The sequence below is a fragment of the Dromaius novaehollandiae genome, chromosome 16 (assembly GCF_036370855.1).
Source record: "Dromaius novaehollandiae isolate bDroNov1 chromosome 16, bDroNov1.hap1, whole genome shotgun sequence".
Taxonomy (NCBI): Eukaryota; Metazoa; Chordata; class Aves; order Casuariiformes; family Dromaiidae; genus Dromaius; species Dromaius novaehollandiae.
Window position 1 is genome coordinate 16062636 of NC_088113.1, and position 23779 is coordinate 16086414.

Sequence of the window (23779 nt, forward strand, 5' to 3'; positions counted from 1 at the left end):
TTTGAAAGTAAAGAACATGTAAAACAAGCACTCTGAACTTCGTGTTTGTGGTGGCTGTGTTACAGCTACAATAGCACTTCATGGCAGCACTAAAGGTGCTTGAGGTTGGAGAGCCACTTTTTCATGCTGTTTCAAACTGTGTCAGCATCCTTGCTCCAATCCTCAAGTGAGCACGTTGAGAGCGGACAAGTGGTGAGTGAACTGTACTCACTTTCAAGGAAAAAAGTGTAAGAACAGCATCCCAGAAAATGGAGGAGCTGGACGATGGGAAGGAAAAAGAGGACTGAGTTTAGATCGTTCATCTGCATAAAATTGTATGCAGGTAGTTAATGAACATGTTCTGTATGGTGCTCTCAGTTGGCCTGTGCAGATATAACAAACACTGTTTGCCTGAAGTAGAAGCATCTGGTGATTATCCAGAAATGAAAATGTTTGAAAATCTTTGAGAAATGATTAGTAGATTTCTATACTGCTAATATGTTCTTTAGCCACAAACCAAACAGGTCAAAAATCCTACTGTAATTCCAAGTATATGTTTTCCTCAGGATATGGACTCTATGGTATCTTCTAACCTTATACTCCTTATACTCTTTTTGAAAGAAGATGAATTATAACAAAAAATTCTCCAATATTGAAGTCTTTAAATGTGCACATTTGTACAAATTTCAGTGTACATATCTGAGAATTTTTTTTATGATTCAGAAACACTAATATAAAAAGAAGAAAGTAATCTGTATAGGGGTGAGATTAGTTCAGTACTGTATTGAGAAGTTATTCTTTGTAATCAGATACATGCCTATAAATTTAATTTACTAATTAGAAAATATTCATGTAAACCAATATTTAGGCATTTTAGAAAGAAAAGCAACTACTGAGTGAGGCTGCTTGTTCACACAGAGTGAAACCTAGCTGGTCTGTAGACTGAATTGATTAAAAGATGACAACAGAATATAGTGCTGGTATAAATCATCTGTTACTGCTATATAAATAGAGGGATTTATTGTTAAAGCAGGGCGATGCAGATCCTTTGACCACGTCCAGTTAAGGTTTCTTTATGTTATGCTGACAACTTCATGTGTACTTTATCACTTTATCTAATGGGTGTCAATGCAAAAGTGACACTGTTCATTGTACTGTTTTTGAATTTTGTTTTGATTAGCTTCAAAGAACAAAGCAATTGTGTGTTTCCACTACTCAAAACTGCTTAACTATAAAGTTTGTTTGTTTTATTAATGGGTTGATTTTTCTTACTGGATAAATGTAGGTTGTTTTTTAAAATAACACAAGTGAGAGCCAGCCAAAAATCTTACATGTAACATTATAATAAGCATGCATTTACACACTTCTGAAATGATTATATGCTTATCATTAACTCCATTGTTTCCTGTGATTTCCTTTCCTTTTACAGAACAGCTTTCAGATTTTTTCTTTCAAGAGCAAAACTCTGAAAACTACTAAACTTGCATGTAGATCTTGCTGCCTCCCAGTTTAGGCCTAAGTTTATCCCGAGGCTTCTGCATGAATGAGACCTACAAGAAAGAACTCTTGAGTGCAAAAACAAGGCTGCTTTTCCTTGAAACAGACTTGAACTTTGGATCTTTTCTGCTATGATCTGTCAGTAGAAAAGGGCCTTTTCCAGATGGCCAAACAAAAGAAGTTAAGAAAACAAATGAATTAAGAAGAATTAATGGAAATTGTATATTACAAGCTGACATTATACATCTGGCATTTCTGTTTATGTTTCTGCATCAGTACATTTCATTCTTATTAAGTAAGTTCCTAATTTTGTGATCTTTTTCAAGCTTTCGAAGTGTCTATGAAGAACTGAAGAACAGTGTGCAGTAAAGTATTGTTCCCAATTTAGCTATACTTTCGGGGGTTTTTTTTATCAAATCTTTTCTTTCAGTGGACAAACTCACAAGATTAGAAAAACCTCCTGAATCCCTCATGTTTAGGTTGGCAGAATTCCCACACGCAATTATCCATACACAACTACTTTTAAAAGAGCTTTATTAAGGCAGTACAAAGTCCAGCACTCGGAAGTTAGGAAATGGCAAAACCAAGTTTGCCCGTGCACTAATTTGGCCACGTTGTCTGAATACATTGCAGTATCTAAGTAAGCTAAGGCTGCCCCGAAGGTGCCCAACTTCTGTGAGCCTGACCTTGCATAATCCAGTATGTGCTCTTAGGCTTTGCATATTTAGGTTTTTTAAAAAGTGAACTTCAAAAATGGCATCACAATGCTGCAGGTAACCCATGTGTGTGTCAGGGTTGAATGGGTTATGTCCTTGCATGGATGCCCATTCTCGACCTGATATACTGGTGAGTATCTGATGTAGTGGTAAGCAGCAACTTCTGTTTTCGCGTTTTGCTGGGAGGCCACCAAGAAGCATGATTGAAGCCAGGAGTTTTTGCTTCAGTTCAGAGCCCAAAAGAGTTTCTGTGAAGGCCACACGCTCTCCTGCTCAGTTTCTTTACTGATCTGTTCTGCCTGAGCTGTCACGCCCCCGCTTTGCTTCTTGGGCTCTTCTGGTCAGTCCAAGTCTTCCCTCTTCCAGCACTGCACCTTGGCAAAGAAACTGAGGCTCAGCCTACCGTATTTAAATGGCATTTCTTTGCTGCCTAATTACTTTCCATCTCAGTCTCCTTATTCCTATGGCTGCTTTTCCAATGTTGCTCTTCCCTGTCTCCTTCCCAGACATTGGCCTGTGTGACTTTTCCCTGGCTGTGCCCCAGCTGCTTGTTGGACCGGTCCCTCCTCGTGTCTAATTCTAGTCCCAGGCACCTTTTCCCATCCTAGGTAACAAGTCACCTTTCTGCTTCCTACCTGACCAAATTTGTTCCTTCTTTCTCTTCACTCTCGGGAGAGTTTGGAGCAATGCGTCATGCCAGGCGCCTCCTTTCTGTCTCTCCAGCTTTTCTGTGCTGCTGCTGTGTGTGCGCCATGCGCCGACCCTCGTCTGGCACCTCTCCCTGCCAGGCTGCAGCCAAATCCAGCGTGGAAATTTGCAGAGATTGCACAACATTGAACAACAGGCGTCCTGTGGCACCAGAGCTCTTGTGCAGTGCTTTACTCACAAAGTCATGCTCTTTCTCAGGCCCAACATGACTTTTTTTGCTTCCCCCTAAAGCAGTGGAGGACCTGCCCCATAGCGCAGGAGCCAGGACGCTCACCTGACGTGTGGGAGAGCCACAAGCAATGCCCCACTCTGCCTGCTCTAAACTCGCCTGGGCTTTTTTTAACCTCAAATGCAAGGTACACCTTTGGCACTGCACTGATTTCTAAAATTTTCTCCCTAGGATTATAGCGAAAGCCATGCAAACCATGGTGTCTGTTATTTTGGTGTTTGAAGTCAATTACATGTTTTTATATTCAGCATAGTGTTTCAGATGAATCCCTCTACGATAACAATTTAGATAAAAGTGTTTTTAAACTTATTTTTTGTGTTTTATTTAAGTTTAGGAATTGTTTGGGAAATTTAGGATGCAAAATACATCCTAAGGCATTTTAAACATACGGGCCATGAAGATGGCTAATTGGAAGAACAAGTAATTTAATTGAACTGTTGAAGAGGAGATCAGATTGAGTTTGTCCAGCTAACTCAGCCCATGATTAAAATGCCCATGCCTGTTAGAGAAGTACAAGATTGCAAAGGCTGAGTAGCTTATGATATTGAAGAAGGTGCAAAAGGCTTACATGCTCAGTCACAGCAGGAAGCTAATAATGTATTCACAATGTTTGAAAATTATATTTTTTTTCTGTGCTTTGGGGGTTTAAAAAAAACCCTAAACTTCCGAAAAGTATTATATTGCAACTGAAGGGGAAGAGTTTCCAAGTGACACGTGCCTGTTTATGTCAACTTTCAGCTGATTCTTTCCTGCCTGTCTGTCTGTTTTCTTGATTTTTCTTCATAGATGCGATAAAAAGGTATTTAGTTGTTTCATAGTTGAAAGGAAACCAGTAGTCAGCTTTAATGTTTGTTGCTTATGTCCTAGATCTGTTTTTCTAATGCAGTGTTACACATGTAACACGAAGGCTTTCTGTTTTCTCTCAGTTATGTCAGATAAAGATAAATTAATGACAGAACTAGAAGCTGGTGGTTACTGTGGAATCCTGATTGCATTTGAGGTATGCATACAGCCATACTGTATTAATATATGTAACTGGTGTTTCAAAAGGCCACAGCTGAACAAACTTCATATCAAATCTGATAGTGAATAAGAAATTGGATGGAAAGCTGTGAATTAGAATTGGCAGTTTTCTAAGAGAAAGGTATTAAATGGCCAAAAAAACAACTTCTGCTATCAAGAAAGGGGACAACTTTGGCTAAAAGTCTATCCTCGTTCAGTGATGAAATGAAGGGAAAATTAGATGTAAAGTAATAAAAAACATAAGGGAAATAGCAATCAACAGAAAATGAGAGTTATGAAGTGTAGAAAATTAATAAGGAAAGCAATAGCCAAAGGAGAAGAAAAATGTGTATGTTGGAGTGCTTGGAGAGGGTGATAAATAGGTGAATTACAGGGGGAAATCTGTGGTAGGATAAGGACCATTACTACATGCACATGGCAAAACTGCAAAAGATGATATAAGAGACTGGAAAGGTGATGTCACTGATTAGCATTGCTTAATATTCAAAAATAAACGTTTTTAAATTCAGTAGGGCTAGAAAACTTGAATTAATACTTCTAAGGGAGATGCCTGAGGCAGTCTCTGACCTGCTGATGAGAATGGCCAAGAGGACAGGATGACCTGGGTGAAGCGCTCAGCTTGCCTGACACCCGCCCGACCAAGGGAATGGAAAAGATGATGAATGGTGATGGATGTGCATAATGCAAGTCATTTCATTCTAGCATCATTTTTTTCAATTTTATGTTCTTTAGGATTACATTACATTGAGTATATCTGGACCCCTGCAAAGCTTGGGCTTCTGTGATAATCACGTATCTCAAAAGTGGTCATTCAAAGAGATCCGCAATGAAATGGGGATGCTCACAGAAGGAGTCTGCTGGGACCCAAGATAATTCAGTAGTTCCACATCACTGGTGAAAATACTTACAAAATAGCTACTGATAAAATGTGCACATGACAAAAATAGCCATACCCTGGACCAGAGCAAGGAACCCCCCCTCCCCCAAGCTCCCAGTGCAGCTTTTCCCAGGGCAAAAGACTAATGAGTAAGAACACGTTCATGTTTTGAATTATCATTACCAGTGATTATACTTCTGTAGATGTCTCAGCTGTGAGACTTGGGAATTTTGGATGTGATTTGGATATTTACATTTTAAAAGAGAAGCTGAATAATTGGAATGGATGCAAAAAAGAATCAAAAGATCACTGGTGGAGTGTGAAAATGCCTTAGAGAGCGTTAGAGAGAGAGTTCACTTGGCTGAATTTATCCAACTAAGATTGAGAAGTGTCTTGATTACAATGCAGAAGTATCTTCACGGGGAGAAAATACCCAACATGGCAGCTCCCTCTGATCTTGAAAAGCACAACACAGGAACCACTGTCTGGACATCCAAGCCAGGCAAATTCAAATTGAGAAAAGGCACATATTCTTAAGAGAGTAACTGTGCAATTTAGGAATGTTTTCCCAAAAACTGTGAACAGAACAATAAAAATTATGGTATTTATGCAAATAGCTTTTCCATGGCTTTGTTTTTTTCTTCCCTTTCTTTCAGAAGTATACTTAAGTGGGGTAAGTATATTTAAGAGAGGACAAAAAGGCTCTGCATGAGGTGTTCACAGGGAAGGAGCGTAGCTTAGTTCCCTACTTTTACCATGGACATCTTTGGGTCCTGAGCATGTTGCCCTGCTGATTTGAATAGCAGCAGCCTTCTGTCTAGGCTGTAACAAGTGACTATCCTGGAGACAGCTCTATGGGTCGTATGAGATCCAGCTACGCTACCCAGGGCTTTCCCTTGCTTCACAGTATTTTAACAGGGACCTTGCAAAGAAGACTCCACATGCTGAGATAAACTTTAATTCTCAAGCCACAGGAGAAAGGGACCCTTCTGGGTGTCCTCCAAATTGGCTGGTTAGTGTTGGCTTTGCCAGGGTGGGTGGGTAGAGCACCTGCTGCCAGGCCCCAAAGGAGGTGAGTGCAGTAGATGGTTAATAATCACTTCCAGTTCTTTAAACATTTGCCTGTGGCTCTCCATGCAATAGCAGGCAATGAAACACAGCAACCCTTAGAAACCGTGGGAGATATTTCGCAGGTGTGCTTTACCTGCAAAAGTTTTTGCTATGGTGAGTGAAGAAAGAGGACCAGGAGGCAGGAGACTGATTTTGCCTGCTGACCTGATGCCTGGAGAAGTCTCTCTCTCTCTCTGTTGATTGCAGAGGGCACCTAAGGTGAGTTAGCCAAGCTTAGCTTTTTTGTGTATCCTCTTAGAAGCATAAATGTTTATGTGCATGACTAATATTTTACCATGTCTGGAACATGCGAATATTCTGACAACATTTATATCACAATTGTATGCATTTAATAAGCATCTCATTTGAATTATTTGTTCATGTACAGATACCCCAAAAGTATTTCTATGTTATAAAACCCATAAATTAGCTAAGTACAAGCTGCAGGTTTGTAAATACAGCATTAAGAAGGTAGCTATTGCATAGCTGGTTTAACAAAATATCCTTTGCGAGTAAAATATATAGGCTTATTTGGAGAGGATTTAGCTACTGGGAGGAGGTCTCCTGCAAGTAAGTTATATGCTTCTTAGCTGCAGCAGACAAGGGAATATAATTTCTTACTTTGTCCTTCTAGTCACTAGAAATCAGCCTGACCTGATGTGCTACCTGATCAGAGTATTTCCTCAACACCTTGTTCACTAGCAGCAAATTTATGAAACATCCTTACATGAATGTGGCTGGATTGAGAGCTAGATTAATGATCTGTGCGCCAGAACACTTACTAAAGACGAGACAGTGAAAATACATGGTCTGAGAAGGCTGGCACTGTAAGTGATCTCTGGCTCTGCGAGATACGTGATGAGCAGGAGCTGCCAACTGCCTCGCGGTCCTTTGCCGGCTGGACAAGGGCGGCAGTAATGTGGTGGCTGCTGCTGCCTTCCCAAAGTGCGGGCCAGTGCGAGTGACGGGAAAGGCCAGAATAATGCGACACGGATGCAGTGCCTGCAGCTGTGTGAAGCTGAAGGTTGGGAGTAGTTGGGCACAGAGGCCTTTTCCATTTACTGCACCTTCCAATCTGACCAAGGCCAGGCACAGCAGTCTGTCCAGGTAACGTTCAGGGAGGGCTGCTTTTTCACATACCTTAGTGGAAAACTGTACATTGCATCTCTGTCTGTGTACATATACATGGAAACTGCAGGAAAAGTCTATAAACTGAGCAAGGAATGATTAACAACGCCCTTATCAGGAGCACTTGCTGACTATCTATGGCTGACTGACACTGCAGGTCTAAATTTGCAAGAACAGCAATGAGGAGTATGATGGGAGGGAACTTAACCTCAAAGAAACTCATCAGCCAACACTTTGGATGTTTGAATTACATCTGAATCAGGCTCTTGATTATATCTTAGCAGTGTCAAAAGCTCAAAGCTGCAATTCTAATTGATGTAGCTCTTTTTTTCCTCTCTTATTGCTAAATTATCTATTGCAATGTGCAATGCATCCATGTCACTACGTTAGATTTGTAGGCAGAGAAGAGGGAAGATTAGGCAATAAAGCCACAGGACAAACAGTATATAGTCAGGCATATCTTCCTGGCTTCTTGGCTTTGTTCACTGCTTTTTTTTAAAGTATTTCCAAATCTAAGTAAAACTGATTCCAGATGTGCTCATTTGAAGGATATAAAATCATCCTAGCACCAGGACTATCTGAATTCTGTGCCGTACCTGAATAGATAGCTAGTCCCATCTTAAAAACTGCAGTGCTATAAACAATAAAAAGGCCACAGACAAAGGTTTTAGTGCTTCATTCCCATTAGCATCCTGTTTTCCCAAGTATTTCAGACTAACATAGTTAGAGAATTCCTCCGACGCCCCAGCACACTGAATCAGAGGTGCCTGATACGACGTGGGTCGCTTGTCTGGACGGTCGGGGCTGGATCCATCCGTGGGCCTTTCGCCAATGAACAGCAAGCTGCGGTCTTTGGCGTCTTGCTCTGTTTTGAAAAGTTCATACTCGGTGTGGGGCAGCTTGATGCCCAAAGCCAAACATCCATTTGTGGGAGTTATATCCTGCTCCATCCCTGCGCGCCAGGAGTTTGTCAGCCCGCAGCTTCCCGGCTCCGAGGAGTTGAGCATCATCACCGTCACCTGGTCCATCGGCGTCACCCGAGCCTGGGTGACTTTAAAAGCCAGTTCGGTGCCGCCTCTCACTTTGGAGGAGGGGATGCCTTGGGTGTAATGCCCGGACGCGTAGATGGTGAAAGTCGGCTGCTTGCAGAGGGGGTCGGAGTAGTGATAGTAATAACCTTCCCAGGTGTGATTGCTACCGTGAAATATGAAGTACCTGGTTAGGAAAAGCACAGCAGGCCGGACCTCGCAGTGGGTGCTCACCCAGCTGCCGCTCAGCTGCATCGGCAGCTCGGCTCTCAGGGGCAATATGGGCGGATGGTGTTCATCAGCTCTGTATATAATCCCACAGGCTGGGCAAGGATGCACGTGGTGCTGCAGGAGGCAAAAAATAGTATTTTCGTAAGTGGATATGCAAAAGTGGATATTCAGAGTATTTTAAAAGGCTCAGATGGCCCTCTCCCACACCGGGGTGTCCATCGGCAATGAACCTGGCCCAAGACATCCGAGCAGACTGAGCGAGAGAAGGAGCCGCCCGGGACCTTTGCCACCCTGGGTGTGCTGGGAGGACGCAGCACGCTCGCGCTAAGCGCCAGGACAGACATCGCCTTGGAGGTGGAGAGGAAAAACCTCTGCAGAACCAGGACCCGACCTCTGGTTCCCTGCCTGGGCTTTGTACCGCGCGCTGAGCCAAAGCAGTCCTGCGGCTGATCAAATGCCAGAAGACTTTTTTTGTCTAGCTGGGAACTTTTTCTTGTATTTCATATATCACAACTGATTTATTTTTAAATAACCAGGGTTCGAACACTGTATCATTTTCCAGAATAAGAGCTAATCTTGACTGAACTGTCGTACGCGGCAAGGTTAAATAACTCGGTAGTTAACTGTAGGGTGGGTAATTTACATGCAAGTTGATTGGAGTCTACTGTAATTTAGACATTTTCAGCTTGCTTTCCTGCTACTGTCACGTTAATGAGTGCTGACAGTACACAGTACAGTACGACTAAATAATCCCAGAAGCTGGCAAATACATATGCTCTCCTTAGACAGGAAATTCTTTGATAATGAAAGGTAATTTGGGGAGAATGGGTTTCTTTAAAACAGATATAGATTTAAGGGAGTAAGAGTGATATTTTCTTTAAGTGTGCTAAAAAACAATTCCTAACATAGCTGTGTAACTTCTCGTACTAGTGCAGGCAAATGGCTAAGTAATAAAAAGAAAAGAAAACAAAACAAAAACCCTCTGCCCAATAAAATTATCGCCATAGTCATGAAGCCAAAAATCTTACTCGCTTAACCCAGTCGTGTGAAGTTATTTCTAATGTATGGCAGCTTCTAATTATCGCCAAGGGGTGACATCATGCGCTGGTACATGGGAGAGCTGTGAGCTGATTAATTACAGTGCCAGATCCAGAGAGTGAATTTCAGTATCTTTAGGTTTGGTTTTAAATTAACTTTTAAAAGTGTTTATGTTTACCATCTGGTTTTGCTCATATATATGGTTTTGGCCCAAGATAACATAAGTTTAACCAATCTGAGAAAGTTATTTTTGAGAGGGAGAGAGGCTTTGCTCTGTGGGTTTTTTTTGCTCTTTTGCAGTTCAGCTGGTGTAGTTCGGGGGGTGGAAATGTTACCCCCAAAAGCTGCCCCCCAAAAGTTTTTCCATGTAGTTCTGTTCCCTCTGCTAATGTTCACAGAGGTTTTCACCCTATCTCACTACTCAATCATCTCCCAATTGATCAATTAAGATTCAAATAAAAATATGTTTTTCTGCAAATCAACCAACCTGCTGGCAAAAGAAAAAAATTAAAGAGCAACCAAGTCTCTCGCTCAGTTTCATACACGTCAAAGTGAAAGTCTGATTTCTGCATAACAGCATAATTGTATTCAGGGCAACTTCCTCTCCTAATGGCATTACATTGAGGAATAATGATTTAATAGGAGCTGCTGGCTTCCTCACTCCTCTCTAAGCCTGAAGGACACGACAAAGAAAAAAACGAGAGGGATGCAAGACATCTGAGCGTGCAGCCCCTAACACAGCACAGGCCAGTGCTTTCACCGACTTTGGTGCAGGCTCTGCATTTCCTAGGGGTGAGCTGTGCTTCTCTTTGCAATATGGTCCCCATAAAAGCACCACTTTTACCATAAAATCACCATTCTTACCAAAAAAAAAAAAAAAAGAAAAAGAAAAGAGCATCGTTCTCACCACGGCGTTCTGCAGAGGCCGCTGGTAACCGGTCGGCCGGTAGTGGAGCCTCTCCACCCACTCGGTGTGAATGTCCCCCAGGTAGAGCTCCTCCACGAGCCGGCTGCCGCGCTGCGGGGGCTGCGGCAGGGCTTGGTGGTGCTTCTCCACCCGCACGAGGCTGAGCTCGTGCATGGCGAAGCCCAGCGCGGCGGTGCAGTCGCGCTCCGTCTTGGCGCTCAGCAGTTCGTAGAGCGCGCCGGGGGCCCAGCTGCGCCCCGGGGGCAGGAAGCCGCTGCAGCCCGCTCCCGACGTCTGGTTGATCCAGGCGGCCACCTCCTGCATGGCGCGCCGGCTGTGGAAAACGATGCCCACCTTGTGCAGGTGGTAGTCGGCCTCGGTGGCGCCGCGGGTGATCCAGGAGGCCTGGCGCAGCCGCAGCTTGCCCTTGATGACGAGCGAGTAGGAGGGCTCGCGGCAGGCGGGGTCCCAGTAGTAGAACTGGTGGGCCTTGAAGAGGCGGTTGGAGTAGAAGAGGTAGGACCTGGTGAGGAACTCGGGGCCCGGCCGCACCTCGCACCTGGGGACCAAGGCAGCATCCTCAGCCGCGCGGTGGGAGCGGGGTCTGCCCCGCGGACATCCCTGCAGCCAGCACGGGTGTGCCGGGGGGCTCTGGGCACCCCTGCAGGGCAGGCGCAGCGGGGGGGGCAGCACCCAGCTCTGACCTCGGGCGGCTTTGAGATTCGGGCACCGGCGAGCGAAACGCGACGGTGCCGCGCAGGGCTTTTTGGTGCAATGTTTTACACTTGGCAGCACATCCCCGGGAGGGAGCGGCACTGCCTGGGATGGGGGGGGAGGAGGGCGAGCCGGGGGGGCGGATGGGGAGGAGGGCACGCTCCTCAGCGGCACCCTGACGGGCACAAGCAGAGGCTGGAAAGGCACCAGGGGACCAGGACGGGCTCTTCCCCCCGCTCAGCTCACCGCTTTCTCCAGGAAGGTGCACGCTGGTGCGTGGGGTGCCTGACTCAGGGGTGCCCGCGGGTGCCCATGAAGGTGCCCGGGGGTGCCCTGTACCCAGGGGTGCCCAGAGGATGCCCAGGGGGGTGCCTCGCCCAGGGGGGTGCCCTGTGCCCGGGGGTGCCATACCCAGGGGTGCCCAGAGGATGCCCACGGGGGTGCCTCGCCCAGGGGGGTGTCTGGGGGTGCTTTGCCCAGGGGTGCCCCACACCCGGGGGGACGCCATACCGGGGGTGCCCAGAGGATGCCCACGGGGGTGCCCCGTGCCCGGGGGGGGGGTGCCCGGGAGGGGGGGTGCCCGGGGGTGCCTTACCCGGTGGAGACCCAGTGCCCCTCCAGGCGGGGCGGCAGCCGCGCCGCGATCCTGGCGCCGTCCTGCAGGTGGCGCAGCTGCTGCCGGCACCGCGGCTCCCAGCGCAGCGGCGCCTCCGCGGCCGCGCAGGCTGCGCGGGGGGGGGGGGGGGGGGGAGTGGGAGAGGGAAAAGACCGTCAGCCGCGGGGGCAGCCGAGGCTCCGCCGCCAGCGGCTCCCTCCCGCCTCCCCGGAGGGCCACGGCTGCCTCTCGCCGCTGGGTTCAACCCTTTACCGGGGGGACCGAAGCCCCCTGAAGCCCCCCCCGCCGAAGGCCAAGCGCCTGCTGCCGCCGGGCACCCGCTCGCAGCCAGGGCCTGCTGCGCGCCCGGCCGCCCCGCTCCTCCAGAGCTCCTTGCGTCCCCCGAACGAGCGGCGCTGGGCATGCGGCTGGCTCCAGAGAGCAGATCGGAGGCCGCGTTCCGGCCCGGAGCAGTCCCCGGGGCTGGTGCTGCGACGGCAGCGACCGCTCCGGGGTCACACGCTGCACCCGGGGGGGAGGGTCACACGCTGCACCCGGGGGGGGGGGTCACACGCTGCACCAGGTCCCCGGCGGCGCGTGCAGCAAGCAGCGGCCCCGCGCTGGAAGGACCGCGGAGGCCTGCCAGGGACCTACGGCCGGGTCCCGCCAAGCGCTCGGCGCTGGCACTTCTTGCTTGCTTCATACACGCAGAAACCGTTTTACACCGCACCGCCTAGCAAAACCCCTCGGTTTCGTTACCAGGAGACCTAGTCAGAGCGTGAAACCCAAGCCGGGTTAACTGGAAAGCAAGGCCTTAGCTAAGGATGCAGAACACTTATTTTACTGTTCTCTAGCTTGAGTTTCTTCTGAATCCAACTACGTTTTAGATGAAATCTTCAAACAAAGCTGTGCTCTTTGTTCCCGTTCTCCCTCCGAAGCTATTGTTGAAGCAGTTACTGAATTACAGCATGGGAACGTCAGCCTTGCCTGTCGCTGCCACAGGACAGTAATTCCGTCACTTACCTCATTTCCCATAACAGCGGATGTTATTGGCTTAGGGAATGTGTGAACACTCAGCTAAACCCTGAAGACCTTTGCATACACATATATATATGTACACACATTTATATACGTTATTCGTTCTTTACTTGAGCAAACTTCTGTTCCATTCACCGTGAGCTTGCTTCAGCAAGAAAGTTGGGATCTGCCTCTCTATGAGAGCAAGAAATGACCCCTCAGTGAAAATCCTGAAACCCCACCGACTTGTTTGCTGTTGTACAACCGCCCCATCTGGCAAAGCCCCATCCCTCGGCCGGTGCTGTCCCAGAGCAGCGCAGGCTGCCGGGGTCCGCGGGCCCAGCCGGGGTTCACTCGCTCTTGCTGTGCTCTGCAAGTTACCTGGTCGTGGGCTGGAAATTTTCAAGCCAACTTTCATTCACCATCTACCTACGGTTCGGACACAGGTTGCTTTCCAGCCTGCCTATCAAGTGCATAACTTCCGTTGTGTGAGTCAAAGGCTTCTGAATATGGGGCAGATCAGAGAGATTTCCATTCAAACGGCATTTTATCACTGACCTAGCAGCTCCGCATCACCTCTGATACACAAATTCGAGTCACTGGGGAACTGCACGGGCCTCGCACAGCGCAGCCCAAGGGGCCTCTGAAACGTCCCCCCGGCCCCTTCAGACCCCGAGCCCTGAACCCCCGACCTGGCGCGAAGGGAACAAGCCCTGGGGAAACGAAGCCCCGGACGACAGAGCGGTGACGGAAGCCAGCCTACCCAAAGGCTAGGAAACCGGTCCTGGATTTTGTTACCTCACCAAGCGCCACAGTGCAGAAACTAGCTGGAAAGATGTATTATTGGTGTGAAGGGGTCTTTTTGGAGCAGACTCACAATTACGCTGTTTTAACCATCTTCAAGGGCTTAACATGCTGAGCAGGAATAGCCAGCCCCTTCACAACCGCCTGCGCTAGTGCCTCCTAAAAAGGAGTCCCTTTTGAGTGCTCGTACAAAAAGGGGACAATATCGAATGACAAAACCCTTTGCTATTAGCTGAGCACTTCATTTGGCAACTGCAGCATCCGCTGCCGGCTGCTCCAGGGATGCCCCGGCAGAGCGAGGGCTCCGCGCTCCCATCCCAGCTTGCCATGACTTTGCTCTGTGGCCTCGGGGAAATCTCCTACTCCCATGCATTTCTTTATTCAGCTGCAAAATAAGCCAGGTTTTGTCTGACTGCCTATCATGAGGCCTAAATACAGGCAAAGTTTTTTAAGATCCTTCAATTAAAGGAAAATCCAAACACTTAAAGTATGCATGAAGTAATTATCCTACAGCATACTGCAGAATAAAAAATATCTGTATTAGAGGTAACAGGATATAAGGGCTAAATTTGCTCTTGCTCATTACCCCAGACAGACTCTAGAGGTGTCAGTGCAGTTAATCCACAGTTATACTGAAATAACAGCACAAAATATAGCCCAGTTCTGAACTTGCTAACTGCACTGTATGTGTGCCTCTGCGTGTGTTTATTGCACTGGAAGCTTCAGTATTGGACTGAATCCTTATTGCTGCTTTTGGCAAAAACACTGTAAGTCTACATTATTTTAGAGCACAGACACTTTGGCAACATAATCATAAGACTTTAACATACCCGATAGAAAATGGGAATTTTTATAATCAGGATAAAACTCCATGGGGGAAAAGAAAGGGGGGGGGGGGAAATCCAGAATATAAATATTTGACATGATGGGAATTCCTAGGGATTTTGCCTTACTTAGCTGAATGCATCAAGCTGGACGCATCCTCAAACCAAGAGCTATTGGCCTGTGTCCAAATTTTGTTGCTGCTCTTCTCTCTTAAATGCTCCAGCCCAGCCCCACCAGATTCAAACATCCTTTCGCCCTGCAAAAGTGTAGTTTCAGACTAAAATCTAGTTAGGGCACATTTCTACTCAAAGAGCAGCAAAAAGTGGCCCCTTCCAAGGCACATCGGAGCAGCTCCTCTCTCCATCTTAAAAGAGGCACAAATTAACTGCTTCATAGAGTTTTCGGACAGAAGGGGAAGGACTTATTCACAATTCTTCTTCAAGGCTAACATATTCATTGCAAGAAAATCTAAAAAAATTCCCAACTGTGCTCTCTTCCACCCACTCATTATCCTATCTGTCTGTATTGATGAACCACACGCATTCCCAGAGAGCTCCTCGGCCCAGCAGCTAGACAAAACAGGATCTTTTTTCCAGCTTTCTGGTGAATGTTGCATCCAAAGTACCGGCCCCAAGTCTCCAAGCAACAGGGCTGCACAAGCACGTCAGGCAATTAGGAGCGCCAGTAACGAGGGATGGAGGCTGCCCACTGCAATCACCCAAGGCTGCATCAAGCCCGGAGACAGCAGCAGCAACAAATACTCATCATCACACTCATTTGGACAAGCAATTTTTAGAAAAACGAGACTCAGCATCGAATGATAGAAAGGCAGACCTGGAAATTCCTACGCAAAGTAAATTCTTGTTAAAATTAAGGTGAAAGATTCCTAGGCATTGGCCAAGCCTGAAAATGAGAACCTACCACTGGGGTTGTGCTATGCAACTGCTGGGTCCAATCTGCATGCTCCAGATTTAGACCCACTTCACACTTTTAAAGGGAAAAAAATGCCAACCAGGAGAGAAATACTGTAGTATGCCTTGCTGGAAACAAATCCTGTTTGTGTTCCTCCAAGCAGATTGACTCTGGAAAAAAGCAAAGTTGAGCCATACATCTGCTTCTTTATAAATAGAGGAGAAAATGCACACATTACAGTTTGCACCAAATTGGTTACTGTACATCAGCTCTTCTCTGGGGCTGGACTGCTTACTCTGTTACATGTTATTGCCTCCTATGGCCAGAATTTATTATTTCCATTTATAATTCTAATGTTTCAGTTAGTCACCCATTTAGAGGGATAAGATCAGTGCCTGAAGTCATGGAGCATTACATATTTCTTCATTTAGAGATGACATAAAACCTTTGATATTTTGCGAGGAATGTTCAGACTGGAATGAAATGGATGATAAGAAACATATCAATATACTCTGCGTAAGTGAATTATACTTAAACACAGAGACTTCATTAATGGAGCAAAGTAGTCTTTCTTTGGCATTCTTCTTTCCTGAGAGCATGCAGAATGGGTTAGCCACTGAAGGAAAAAGCACTCTTTCAAAAGCAAAGAAATTGTTTGTATTTAGCAAATCCATTTCTCTTGCTTTTGTGTTGAGATTAAGTTAATCACACTTTAATTCACTCAGAATAAGGAATTCCCAGGGGCAAAATTTTGTGGGAAGAGATACATTTTATATTATAATATTATAAAGTTATACAACTTAAATATAATCCACTGTGGAGGGAACTGCATCACAGCACAACTTCACATTTCGCCTATCTGCAAACTGAACCCAGTTCAGGACAGCACTTAAGCACAGGCTTAACTCTAATTGGTTTCACTGAAACTTCAGCATGCGCTTGAAATTAAGCCAGTGCATGAGCATTTTTCCTGATTAGTAATGCCTCCCTGAACTGAAGCCAGAATGTGGTCAAGTGGCAGAGGGAGGATGCCAGCTCTTTCAGTGCAGCACTCTTGGGCTTCTGGAGAAGTATTTCTATTATTCATCCCTTCTCTTATTTGTCTGTAAAATGGGTATAATTACATATAGTTGTTTTACCAGCCTGATGCTCAGTTCATGCCATTTGCAAAGTGCTCTGAATTCACTGGATGTTTCTGAGTTATTCTTCTAATGACGGCAAGCAATGTACTACATATGTTAGCTCTCACCGCAGAGCATCACCCTGGGTTTTCTGTACACAACAGAGCACAACCACGTATGAAATCCTGCACATCCTAAGAGGGAACTCAGCTGACCTGAAACTCCCCACGAGCTCAGGATCTACATAAGAGCTTTTCAAAACATCCTTTCACCACGTAACTTCAGGCACACTGGAAAACAGGTTCAGACACTGCATTACACGGCTTTAGCCTAGCTTTCTTCTGAAGCTGTGATCATCGTCTTATCTGTCTCACGTCCACAACTAAAATGGTGAAGCACTCATGGTGGGTTGCCTATAAAGTTTTTTTGCAGCACTAGAAAAGTAAATATTTTGTTCTTGGAATCACGGAATCATTTCTTTCTCCTGTAGTCCAGGAGAGTCCATCCCACCACAGCTTTTGGCTCTGACTGGCAACTTCGTAGTATGAAATCATTGCCAAAGCAAAACCTAGATATTTTAATCAAAAGTGGCTTTGCCGCACCATGGTAGGCACTTGACTACAGTCAAAAAGTACAATCATAACGAAGCGGAGAAACCAGATTCCCAGGCTTAAGTCAGACATGGCCACCCCACTGGGTGAAACTTCACCTCGCTCTTTGTGTTACCAGAGCGGCCGACTCCTGCCAGCAAAGACGCTGTAGTTTGGGTAAACTGTTCCTCCTAATCCACGCCAGCTGCCCCGACTCAAGACGGGCCACACAGGAGCGAGAGCAGTTGCTGAACCCTGTGCTCAGCCTCGCTCTGCTTCAGGGAAATTCCCGTCTCTGCTAGGACACAGGATTATGCCTACAGATTCAGGAAAGAAACAGCAGCAGGAACGCGAGGCAAGAGAGAGAGCGTTGTGGTCAGGAAGGTGAGAAGAAAGATGTGGACTCCTGCACCTCAAAGGTCTTCTTCAGTATAAGCCATGTTTCAATAAAATGGCTTCTTAAAACTGCCCTAAGTTGCTGTTCACCTTGAAGAAGACCAGGCCTAGCCCTGTAAATGGGCCGATGGGGCTTGATCCTGCTTTCAGAGAAGTCAGTAAATAGGAAAGAGCCCATAATATCAACAACACAGGATCATGACCTTGTTCAGAAAATTCCCTTCTCCACAAACAGAATAAACTGACAATAAATGCTGGATCTGGAGAACGAAGGGGGACGAAGGAGATACAGGGATACAGGATACTCGCTACGCAAATGAAGTGAAGCAAGGAAGACACAAAAGAGCTGCCAGAGGACTAGGGAAGTGTGAGGAGAAATCCCGGCACCAGCGGCAGGCGCGAGTGCAACTTCCCAGGAGATCTGCAGCCAATGTCCCAGGAGAGGGGACAAGCGTGTGCAGGGGGACGGTCCCACTGGGAGCTGAAATCACGGCCGTCACGGGGTCCCTGCACCAATTCCTCCCGTTCACACAAACCTCCAGGGCAGAGGACGGAGGAAGAGGGATGGTTCATCAGGCACGGTAGGAGCTAACGGGATTACTGTTACGTCCCTTCTTCTTCATCATCGGCAAGCACTGAAACGTGCAGCCGGGTTCGGACCACAGCAACTCACTGTGACCGGTCTTGCTGCAGAAGACTGGCACAGCGAAGTGCAGAAGCAAAAAGCAAAAGGAGGAGACGCAAAGAAGGGCAATGTAGAGCTTTTTTCCTCGAACGCTGATGGAAGTGTAAATTCGATTTTCATGCCATAGGAAACCACGAGGAGATGATCTCTAATCTCCTGGATATCTAGCTGGTGAGAGACTGGTGAGAACACTTGGGGGAAGGCATTTCCCTTCAAAAACCAAAGCAAATCAACTCAGTCCAAGGCTTAACAATAACCATGATTCAGTTAAAACGTTCTAACCGGAATTTATATTCTTACTGAATGGGAAATATTACATCTATCTTCCCTAATTCAGAAGAGATGGAAACTCATTAGAAAATACTGCACATGGTTTTGAAATTAATGGCACGCTGTCATTTCAAATACATAGAGCACCCATGCAGTTTTGGCAATTCCCTCAAACCTCTGTGCAGAGACACTCTATTAGCGGCTATCATGGCCATTTTTAATAGTGATGGCTAAGCATATTTTTTCCTGGAGGGCTTTGAAGAGCGGAACTGGTAATCAGGCAATGGCTTGGCTATAAAATGCCAACCTCATTTCCAACATCTGAATCACTCGCGCAGACCACGAGCACCGAGAGGACCACCCACCACGTGGTATTAGCATAAACATAGCGTTTACCCAAGGCAAAAGGAGCAACGGGAACCGGCGGCAGCTGAGAGCAGGACAACAAAACACGGCGAGGGGGTGGAGGGACGGGGTTACGCGGGGAGATGGAGAAGCCTGGTCCGCGCAGCCAGGCCGAGCAACAGCCAGGGCGCGATGGACGCGATAACTGCCCATAAATACTCACACGGCGTCAACGCCACGGACGGGAAGGAGCGCCTTACCGCGAGTCCAGGGGGGTCTGCCTAAGCGCTGCTGAAAATCCCAGCCCAGGAAATGAGACGATAACCCCCTAAAGCAGGAACCATCCTTTTGCTCTCCGTTTAGCCTCTACCACGACAGGTCTGCACCTGGCACTGCTGCAACGGTACTGTGCACCATCATAAAAATCGGAGCTAACAGGATCCAAGCAGGCGGCTCCTTGGCTCCCGCGCAGCCCAGCAGCGGCGGACGAGAAGGGCGGTCAGAGCCACAGCGGACGGTATCCTCAAAAAAAGTTCCCTGGAAAGGTGGTAATCCGATACACAACCCGCACCAGAAACACACACGCGTTTAGCCTGTGATCCCAAGCGACCACGGAAAAAGGTTACTTGTTCAGCCCCAGCACAGAATTTGAGTTACTTTTAACATGTGTTTTGGGGTCCGGGTGTGGTTTCTAGATAGCCTGAAATTTCAGCCTACTGTTTTGCCTGTCAACATTAGCCAAGTTTTGATGTGTTCCAGTTCTCTTAACATTGCCGACAGATGCCAAAATCAAAGCTGACACTCAACCTACATGCTGCATAATCTAATAACGGGACTTGCGCTCCTCAAAACTGACAGAACTTCGTAATTTCTCTGCCACAAAACCTTGCTGTCATTTATATTTTCGTTAGTCTTTTCCAATGAGTCTAATTGAGAAAACTATTTTTTTCCTCGGAAAAAGCTCCTCTGGAAAGCTTTAAAGACATAGCGCCATTGTGTTTTTGTATCAATGGGGGGGAAAAAATGCTTAAATGCCACAGCCTGCCAGGGTCCAGCACTTGGGGATTTGGTAAGAGTGGAAACAAGGTGAATCTGGTTGTTTTGTGGGGAGTTTGGTGTGTAAATTGATCTAAAACACAGGGGTGAAAGCTCATTTCTGAGGGATCTCTGCCACCGACGTGGACGAGGCCAAGACGTCACACGTTTGTCAGTGCTTCGAATCACCCAGCAGAAACCGGGGGGACTTTTCACTGGTCAACCAAATGTAATGGTTTAGGATCCACTCGAGTTTAAAGTATTGTTTTAAAAAATAAGACTTAAATCTCAGGCACATCTCTTCACACACTCAGTGGTGAGACTTTGCCGATTTATGTACCCCCGCACCAAGCGTAAGGGAGCTGAGGGCGGTCGCCGAACCCATCCCCACGTCTGCCTGACGGTGCCACGGGAGCTGAGCTCCACCGCCGCCTCCTCGGTTTCGATTGCAGCCCAACCATGATGATTTAATAAGCTACTCACTGAAAATGAGAAAACATCAGTATGAAGGACATTATTATCACGCAATTGCCCTGCTAAAATGCAAAAAAAAAAAAAAGATGATGAATCTCAACCCTCTTAGCACTTCACAATCTGGAGCTTTGCAATTTCAAACAGACAGCAGCATTTTTATCCTAATACACAGAAACAGACATTTCCTAATTTTGCAGTTTAGTGCATGAGATCTTTTAACTGCCTACAGAAAAAAAACCAGCCTGCAGATTACTAAACCCTCTGATCTTATACAATTTGGTAGAGATGGAGCAGGTCTCTGCACTACATTTTCAGTTTCGGGCAGCACTCAGCCTGCAGAAGATGGGTTACGCATTAAAGTGATTGCTTTCTGCCTGTCGGTTTTGTGGCATTATTAAATCTGAGGTGCATTGTCTTAAAATCACACAGTTAGGAATTGTCTTTTTACATAGCTTTATCTTCCTTACTAAACAAGTAAGGAAACCAAAGGAATCATGTAATAGCACCGCATAGGCGCTTCCTCGTTTTGAGACCCATTTTAGCACTGACTGCATCTCACCCATGAAAGCGTTGTCTTTATAGACGACATATGCTCTGTTGTGGGGAAACACAGGATCCCACTGAAAGCAAAATCTCTTTCCAAACTTTGTTCTGCCAGATGCAACCTCCTCTAGCATTGGATTCCAGCTTTGGTTTTCTTCATAGCAATTGCTGGCTTTTGAAAATCTCCTTACTCAACAATTTGTGCTTGTGGGGAAAATATAGAAACCACACTTTATTTTTTTCACTTGTGCTTTTTTTACATCTCAGCCCTGTCTTTATCTATATCCATATACTTTGTAGCATGGCTAAGCTGTAATTATGGGAAGCACAAATACAGCCAAATCAGAAGATCCAGTATAATACATTAGTTGTTGATTTTTTGGCTAGCCTGAGAAATGAATAATAAAAAATACCAATGTGTTAAAAATAAATTAGCTAAGTAAACATTGCCCAAAATAAGCATCTGTACCAAAGACAATGATGTCAATTTATTAGTAAATACACATATGCATGTGTAAATACACACACATAAATCTATAATTAACTTAGTATCATCCATGAGATTCTCTTCCTAATCTCATCATTGAATGCAACTGCTGATCTTATCGCAACACTGTAATTTTCAAACTTAAAAATAAACACTGAGAGCAAGAATAGATCTTTTATGTTAAAACCATCTAGGAGAAGCTACACATGCAAAATATCAGTGTGGTGTTACTGGAATGCAAAGACTTTAATGAAACCCTAGGTAAAAACTCAGCAAGTCTCTGAGGACTTCTCCAAGAATGAGTGGTTCTTTGCTGAAGGAGGCTCCAAAATCAGATCCAGTTACCTACCTGAAGTGCTTTTACTACTAATTATGCGCAAGTGTCACGCTGATGCTCAGTGCTATGCAAAAGACACGATGCCAGTCTTGCTCGCAGTGAAGTTACTGGCAAACCTTGCCTTGATTTTCATGGATCTCACTTAGCTATCTAAATACACATTTTAAGGTCCAACTTTTCTTACCAAAATCAATGGAAATTTTGTCACTGACATCAGATGAAGCAAGCACGGGGTTTAAATTAGGTTGGACTAAAATAAGATGTATGAGGATTTAAGAAAACAGTATTCAAACTAGAAGTGAGTAATCTTATGTAACGCAATATAACATCTCTGAGCAGAGCAACTTGAGCAAATATATAGAGAGGGAGAGTACATATTTCTCAACCTGTTTAAATCTTATATATGGGGGACAACAACATGGCAAAGACCGCGCGGGAGAGCTGAGAAGTGACCCTACAGAAACGCACATGGACTCCCTTCCGTAGCCTGGTCCTTCACTCTTAATGCAAGTAACTTGCAATAGCTCCACCATGCACTCCTTGAGGAACGACCACCAAACCCAGCCTCGCAGTTCCAGAATCAGGGTGACATCCTTCTCCCTCAAAGTCTGGATGAGTAAACGAAGCGAGAGAAAGACTGCAGCAGAGAACGGTGCCTGGATTTCCAGTGTCCAGGCTGCTCGGTGGCCTCAGGAGCATCCTCCCCACCTGCTCCTCCTGCTCAGCGCTGCAGACTCTCGGCCAAGGGTCCCCAGTGCACTTCGTCGGGAAACGCACTGCCTGAGCAGGGGGAGCCTCTTGGCCTCTGCTTTTTGCCCCGAACACAAATCACTTTTCCACAGCCCAGCTGTCTTTGTCCTCCCCACGGCCCCTGCAGCCAGACCCTTCCCTTCTGACCCTGCTGGGGGGCTCCGAAACGCGCCCCGCCGAAGGGAGCGGCCCCGGCGGCCGCCCCCGCTGCAGGGGCCGCGCCTCCCCCGAGGGCGCGACGGCGGCGCAGCCCGCGCCGGGGCGGCTGCTGGGGGCTCCCGGGGCGACTCCCCGCGGGGCGGCACAGCCGCGCAGCACGCCCGGGGCCGCTGCCCGCGCACCGGCGAGGGCGAAGCAGGGCAACGAGCCAGGAGCCGGGGCCCCGGGCGCCGCCTGCCCCCGCAGCCAGCCCGGCCCCGCCGAGCAGCCTGCTTGCGCCCTGCGCGCAACTTCCATGCACCCTCCTCGTGCAACTCCCATGCCCGCTCCGTGCCATTTCCATGCGCTCCCTTGCAGCCTCCCTGCACCCTCCCGCCGCTCCGCCGGGGGCAGGGGGAGGCGGCGGGGAGCTCCCGGGGGGGGGGACCCTTGCGCCCGCCGCCCGCTCCGCTCCCCTCCGCCGGTGCCACCTACCTAGGAGCAGCGCGGCGAGCCACCAGCGCCGGGCCATGGCGGGCGCGCTGCTTCCCGGCCGAGCTGGCGGCAGCGAGCGGCGGCGCCCGCGGGGCTCAGCGGGGCGGCGCGGCCATGGGCCGCCCCCGGCGCTGCCCCGGCCCCAGCCCCGGCCCCGCTCCGCTGCGCCGCGGCACCCCGCCGGCTGCGCGCTGAGTGCGGCCGCGCTGGCTCCGTCGCCCCGCTCAGCCGCAGGCTTTGCAGCAGGCAAAAAAATAAAAAAAAAAAAAGGGGGGAAAAAAGATATTAACGAAAGAAAAAAAAAAAAAAGAAACCCACCCAACCCGCCTCCGCCGCGGAGCGCGTCCCCCAGACGGCTGATAGTTTTAATGGAGCTTGGCAGCCACCGGTCCCCGCTGCCAGAGGAGGTGGAGACTCCGCCGCCTTCGCCCCACACGCGGCCGCGCATCGCAGCAGCCCCCGCGGCCGCCCCGGCCCCCCCGGCCCCCGGCTGGGCCCGGCCGCAGCGGCCGCCCCGCGCCCAGGGGGCGCCCACGGCCCGGGGTGGCGCCGCGGCCCGGAGTGGCGCAGCGGGCGGCCGGGGGGGCCGGAGCGGGCCGCCCCTCAGCGCCGACCCCCGTTAACGGCCAGGCCGCTGCGGGCGCCCCGGGGCTGGGCCGCGATCCGGCCGGGGCGGCAGAACCGCTATGCCCGCGGCCACCTCAGAGGGGCCCTCCCGCCGCGGCCTCCCGCCGGCCCGGCCGCCCCAGGCCCTGCAGCCCGCGGGAGCCCGCCG

General features: G+C 48.0%; 1 protein-coding gene across 2 annotated transcripts; it reads right to left on the reverse strand.

Annotated features, from left to right (window-relative positions):
- Positions 1 to 1993: 1993 nt before the first annotated feature.
- APCDD1L (APC down-regulated 1 like) lies at positions 1994 to 23467 on the reverse strand. Of its 2 annotated transcripts, none has more exons than XM_064521572.1 (4): positions 23323 to 23467; positions 11781 to 11910; positions 10472 to 11030; positions 1994 to 8640 (listed from the first exon to the last, which is right to left on the reverse strand). In XM_064521572.1, exons 1-4 carry the CDS (start codon positions 23450 to 23452, stop codon positions 7876 to 7878), a joined length of 1584 nt encoding a protein of 527 aa, XP_064377642.1. In that variant the 5' UTR covers positions 23453 to 23467; the 3' UTR covers positions 1994 to 7875. The 2 variants fall into 2 exon arrangements, with proteins under 2 accessions (XP_064377642.1, XP_064377643.1); XM_064521573.1 differs by lacking the exon at positions 23323 to 23467 and adding an exon at positions 23005 to 23297.
- Positions 23468 to 23779: the final 312 nt, after the last annotated feature.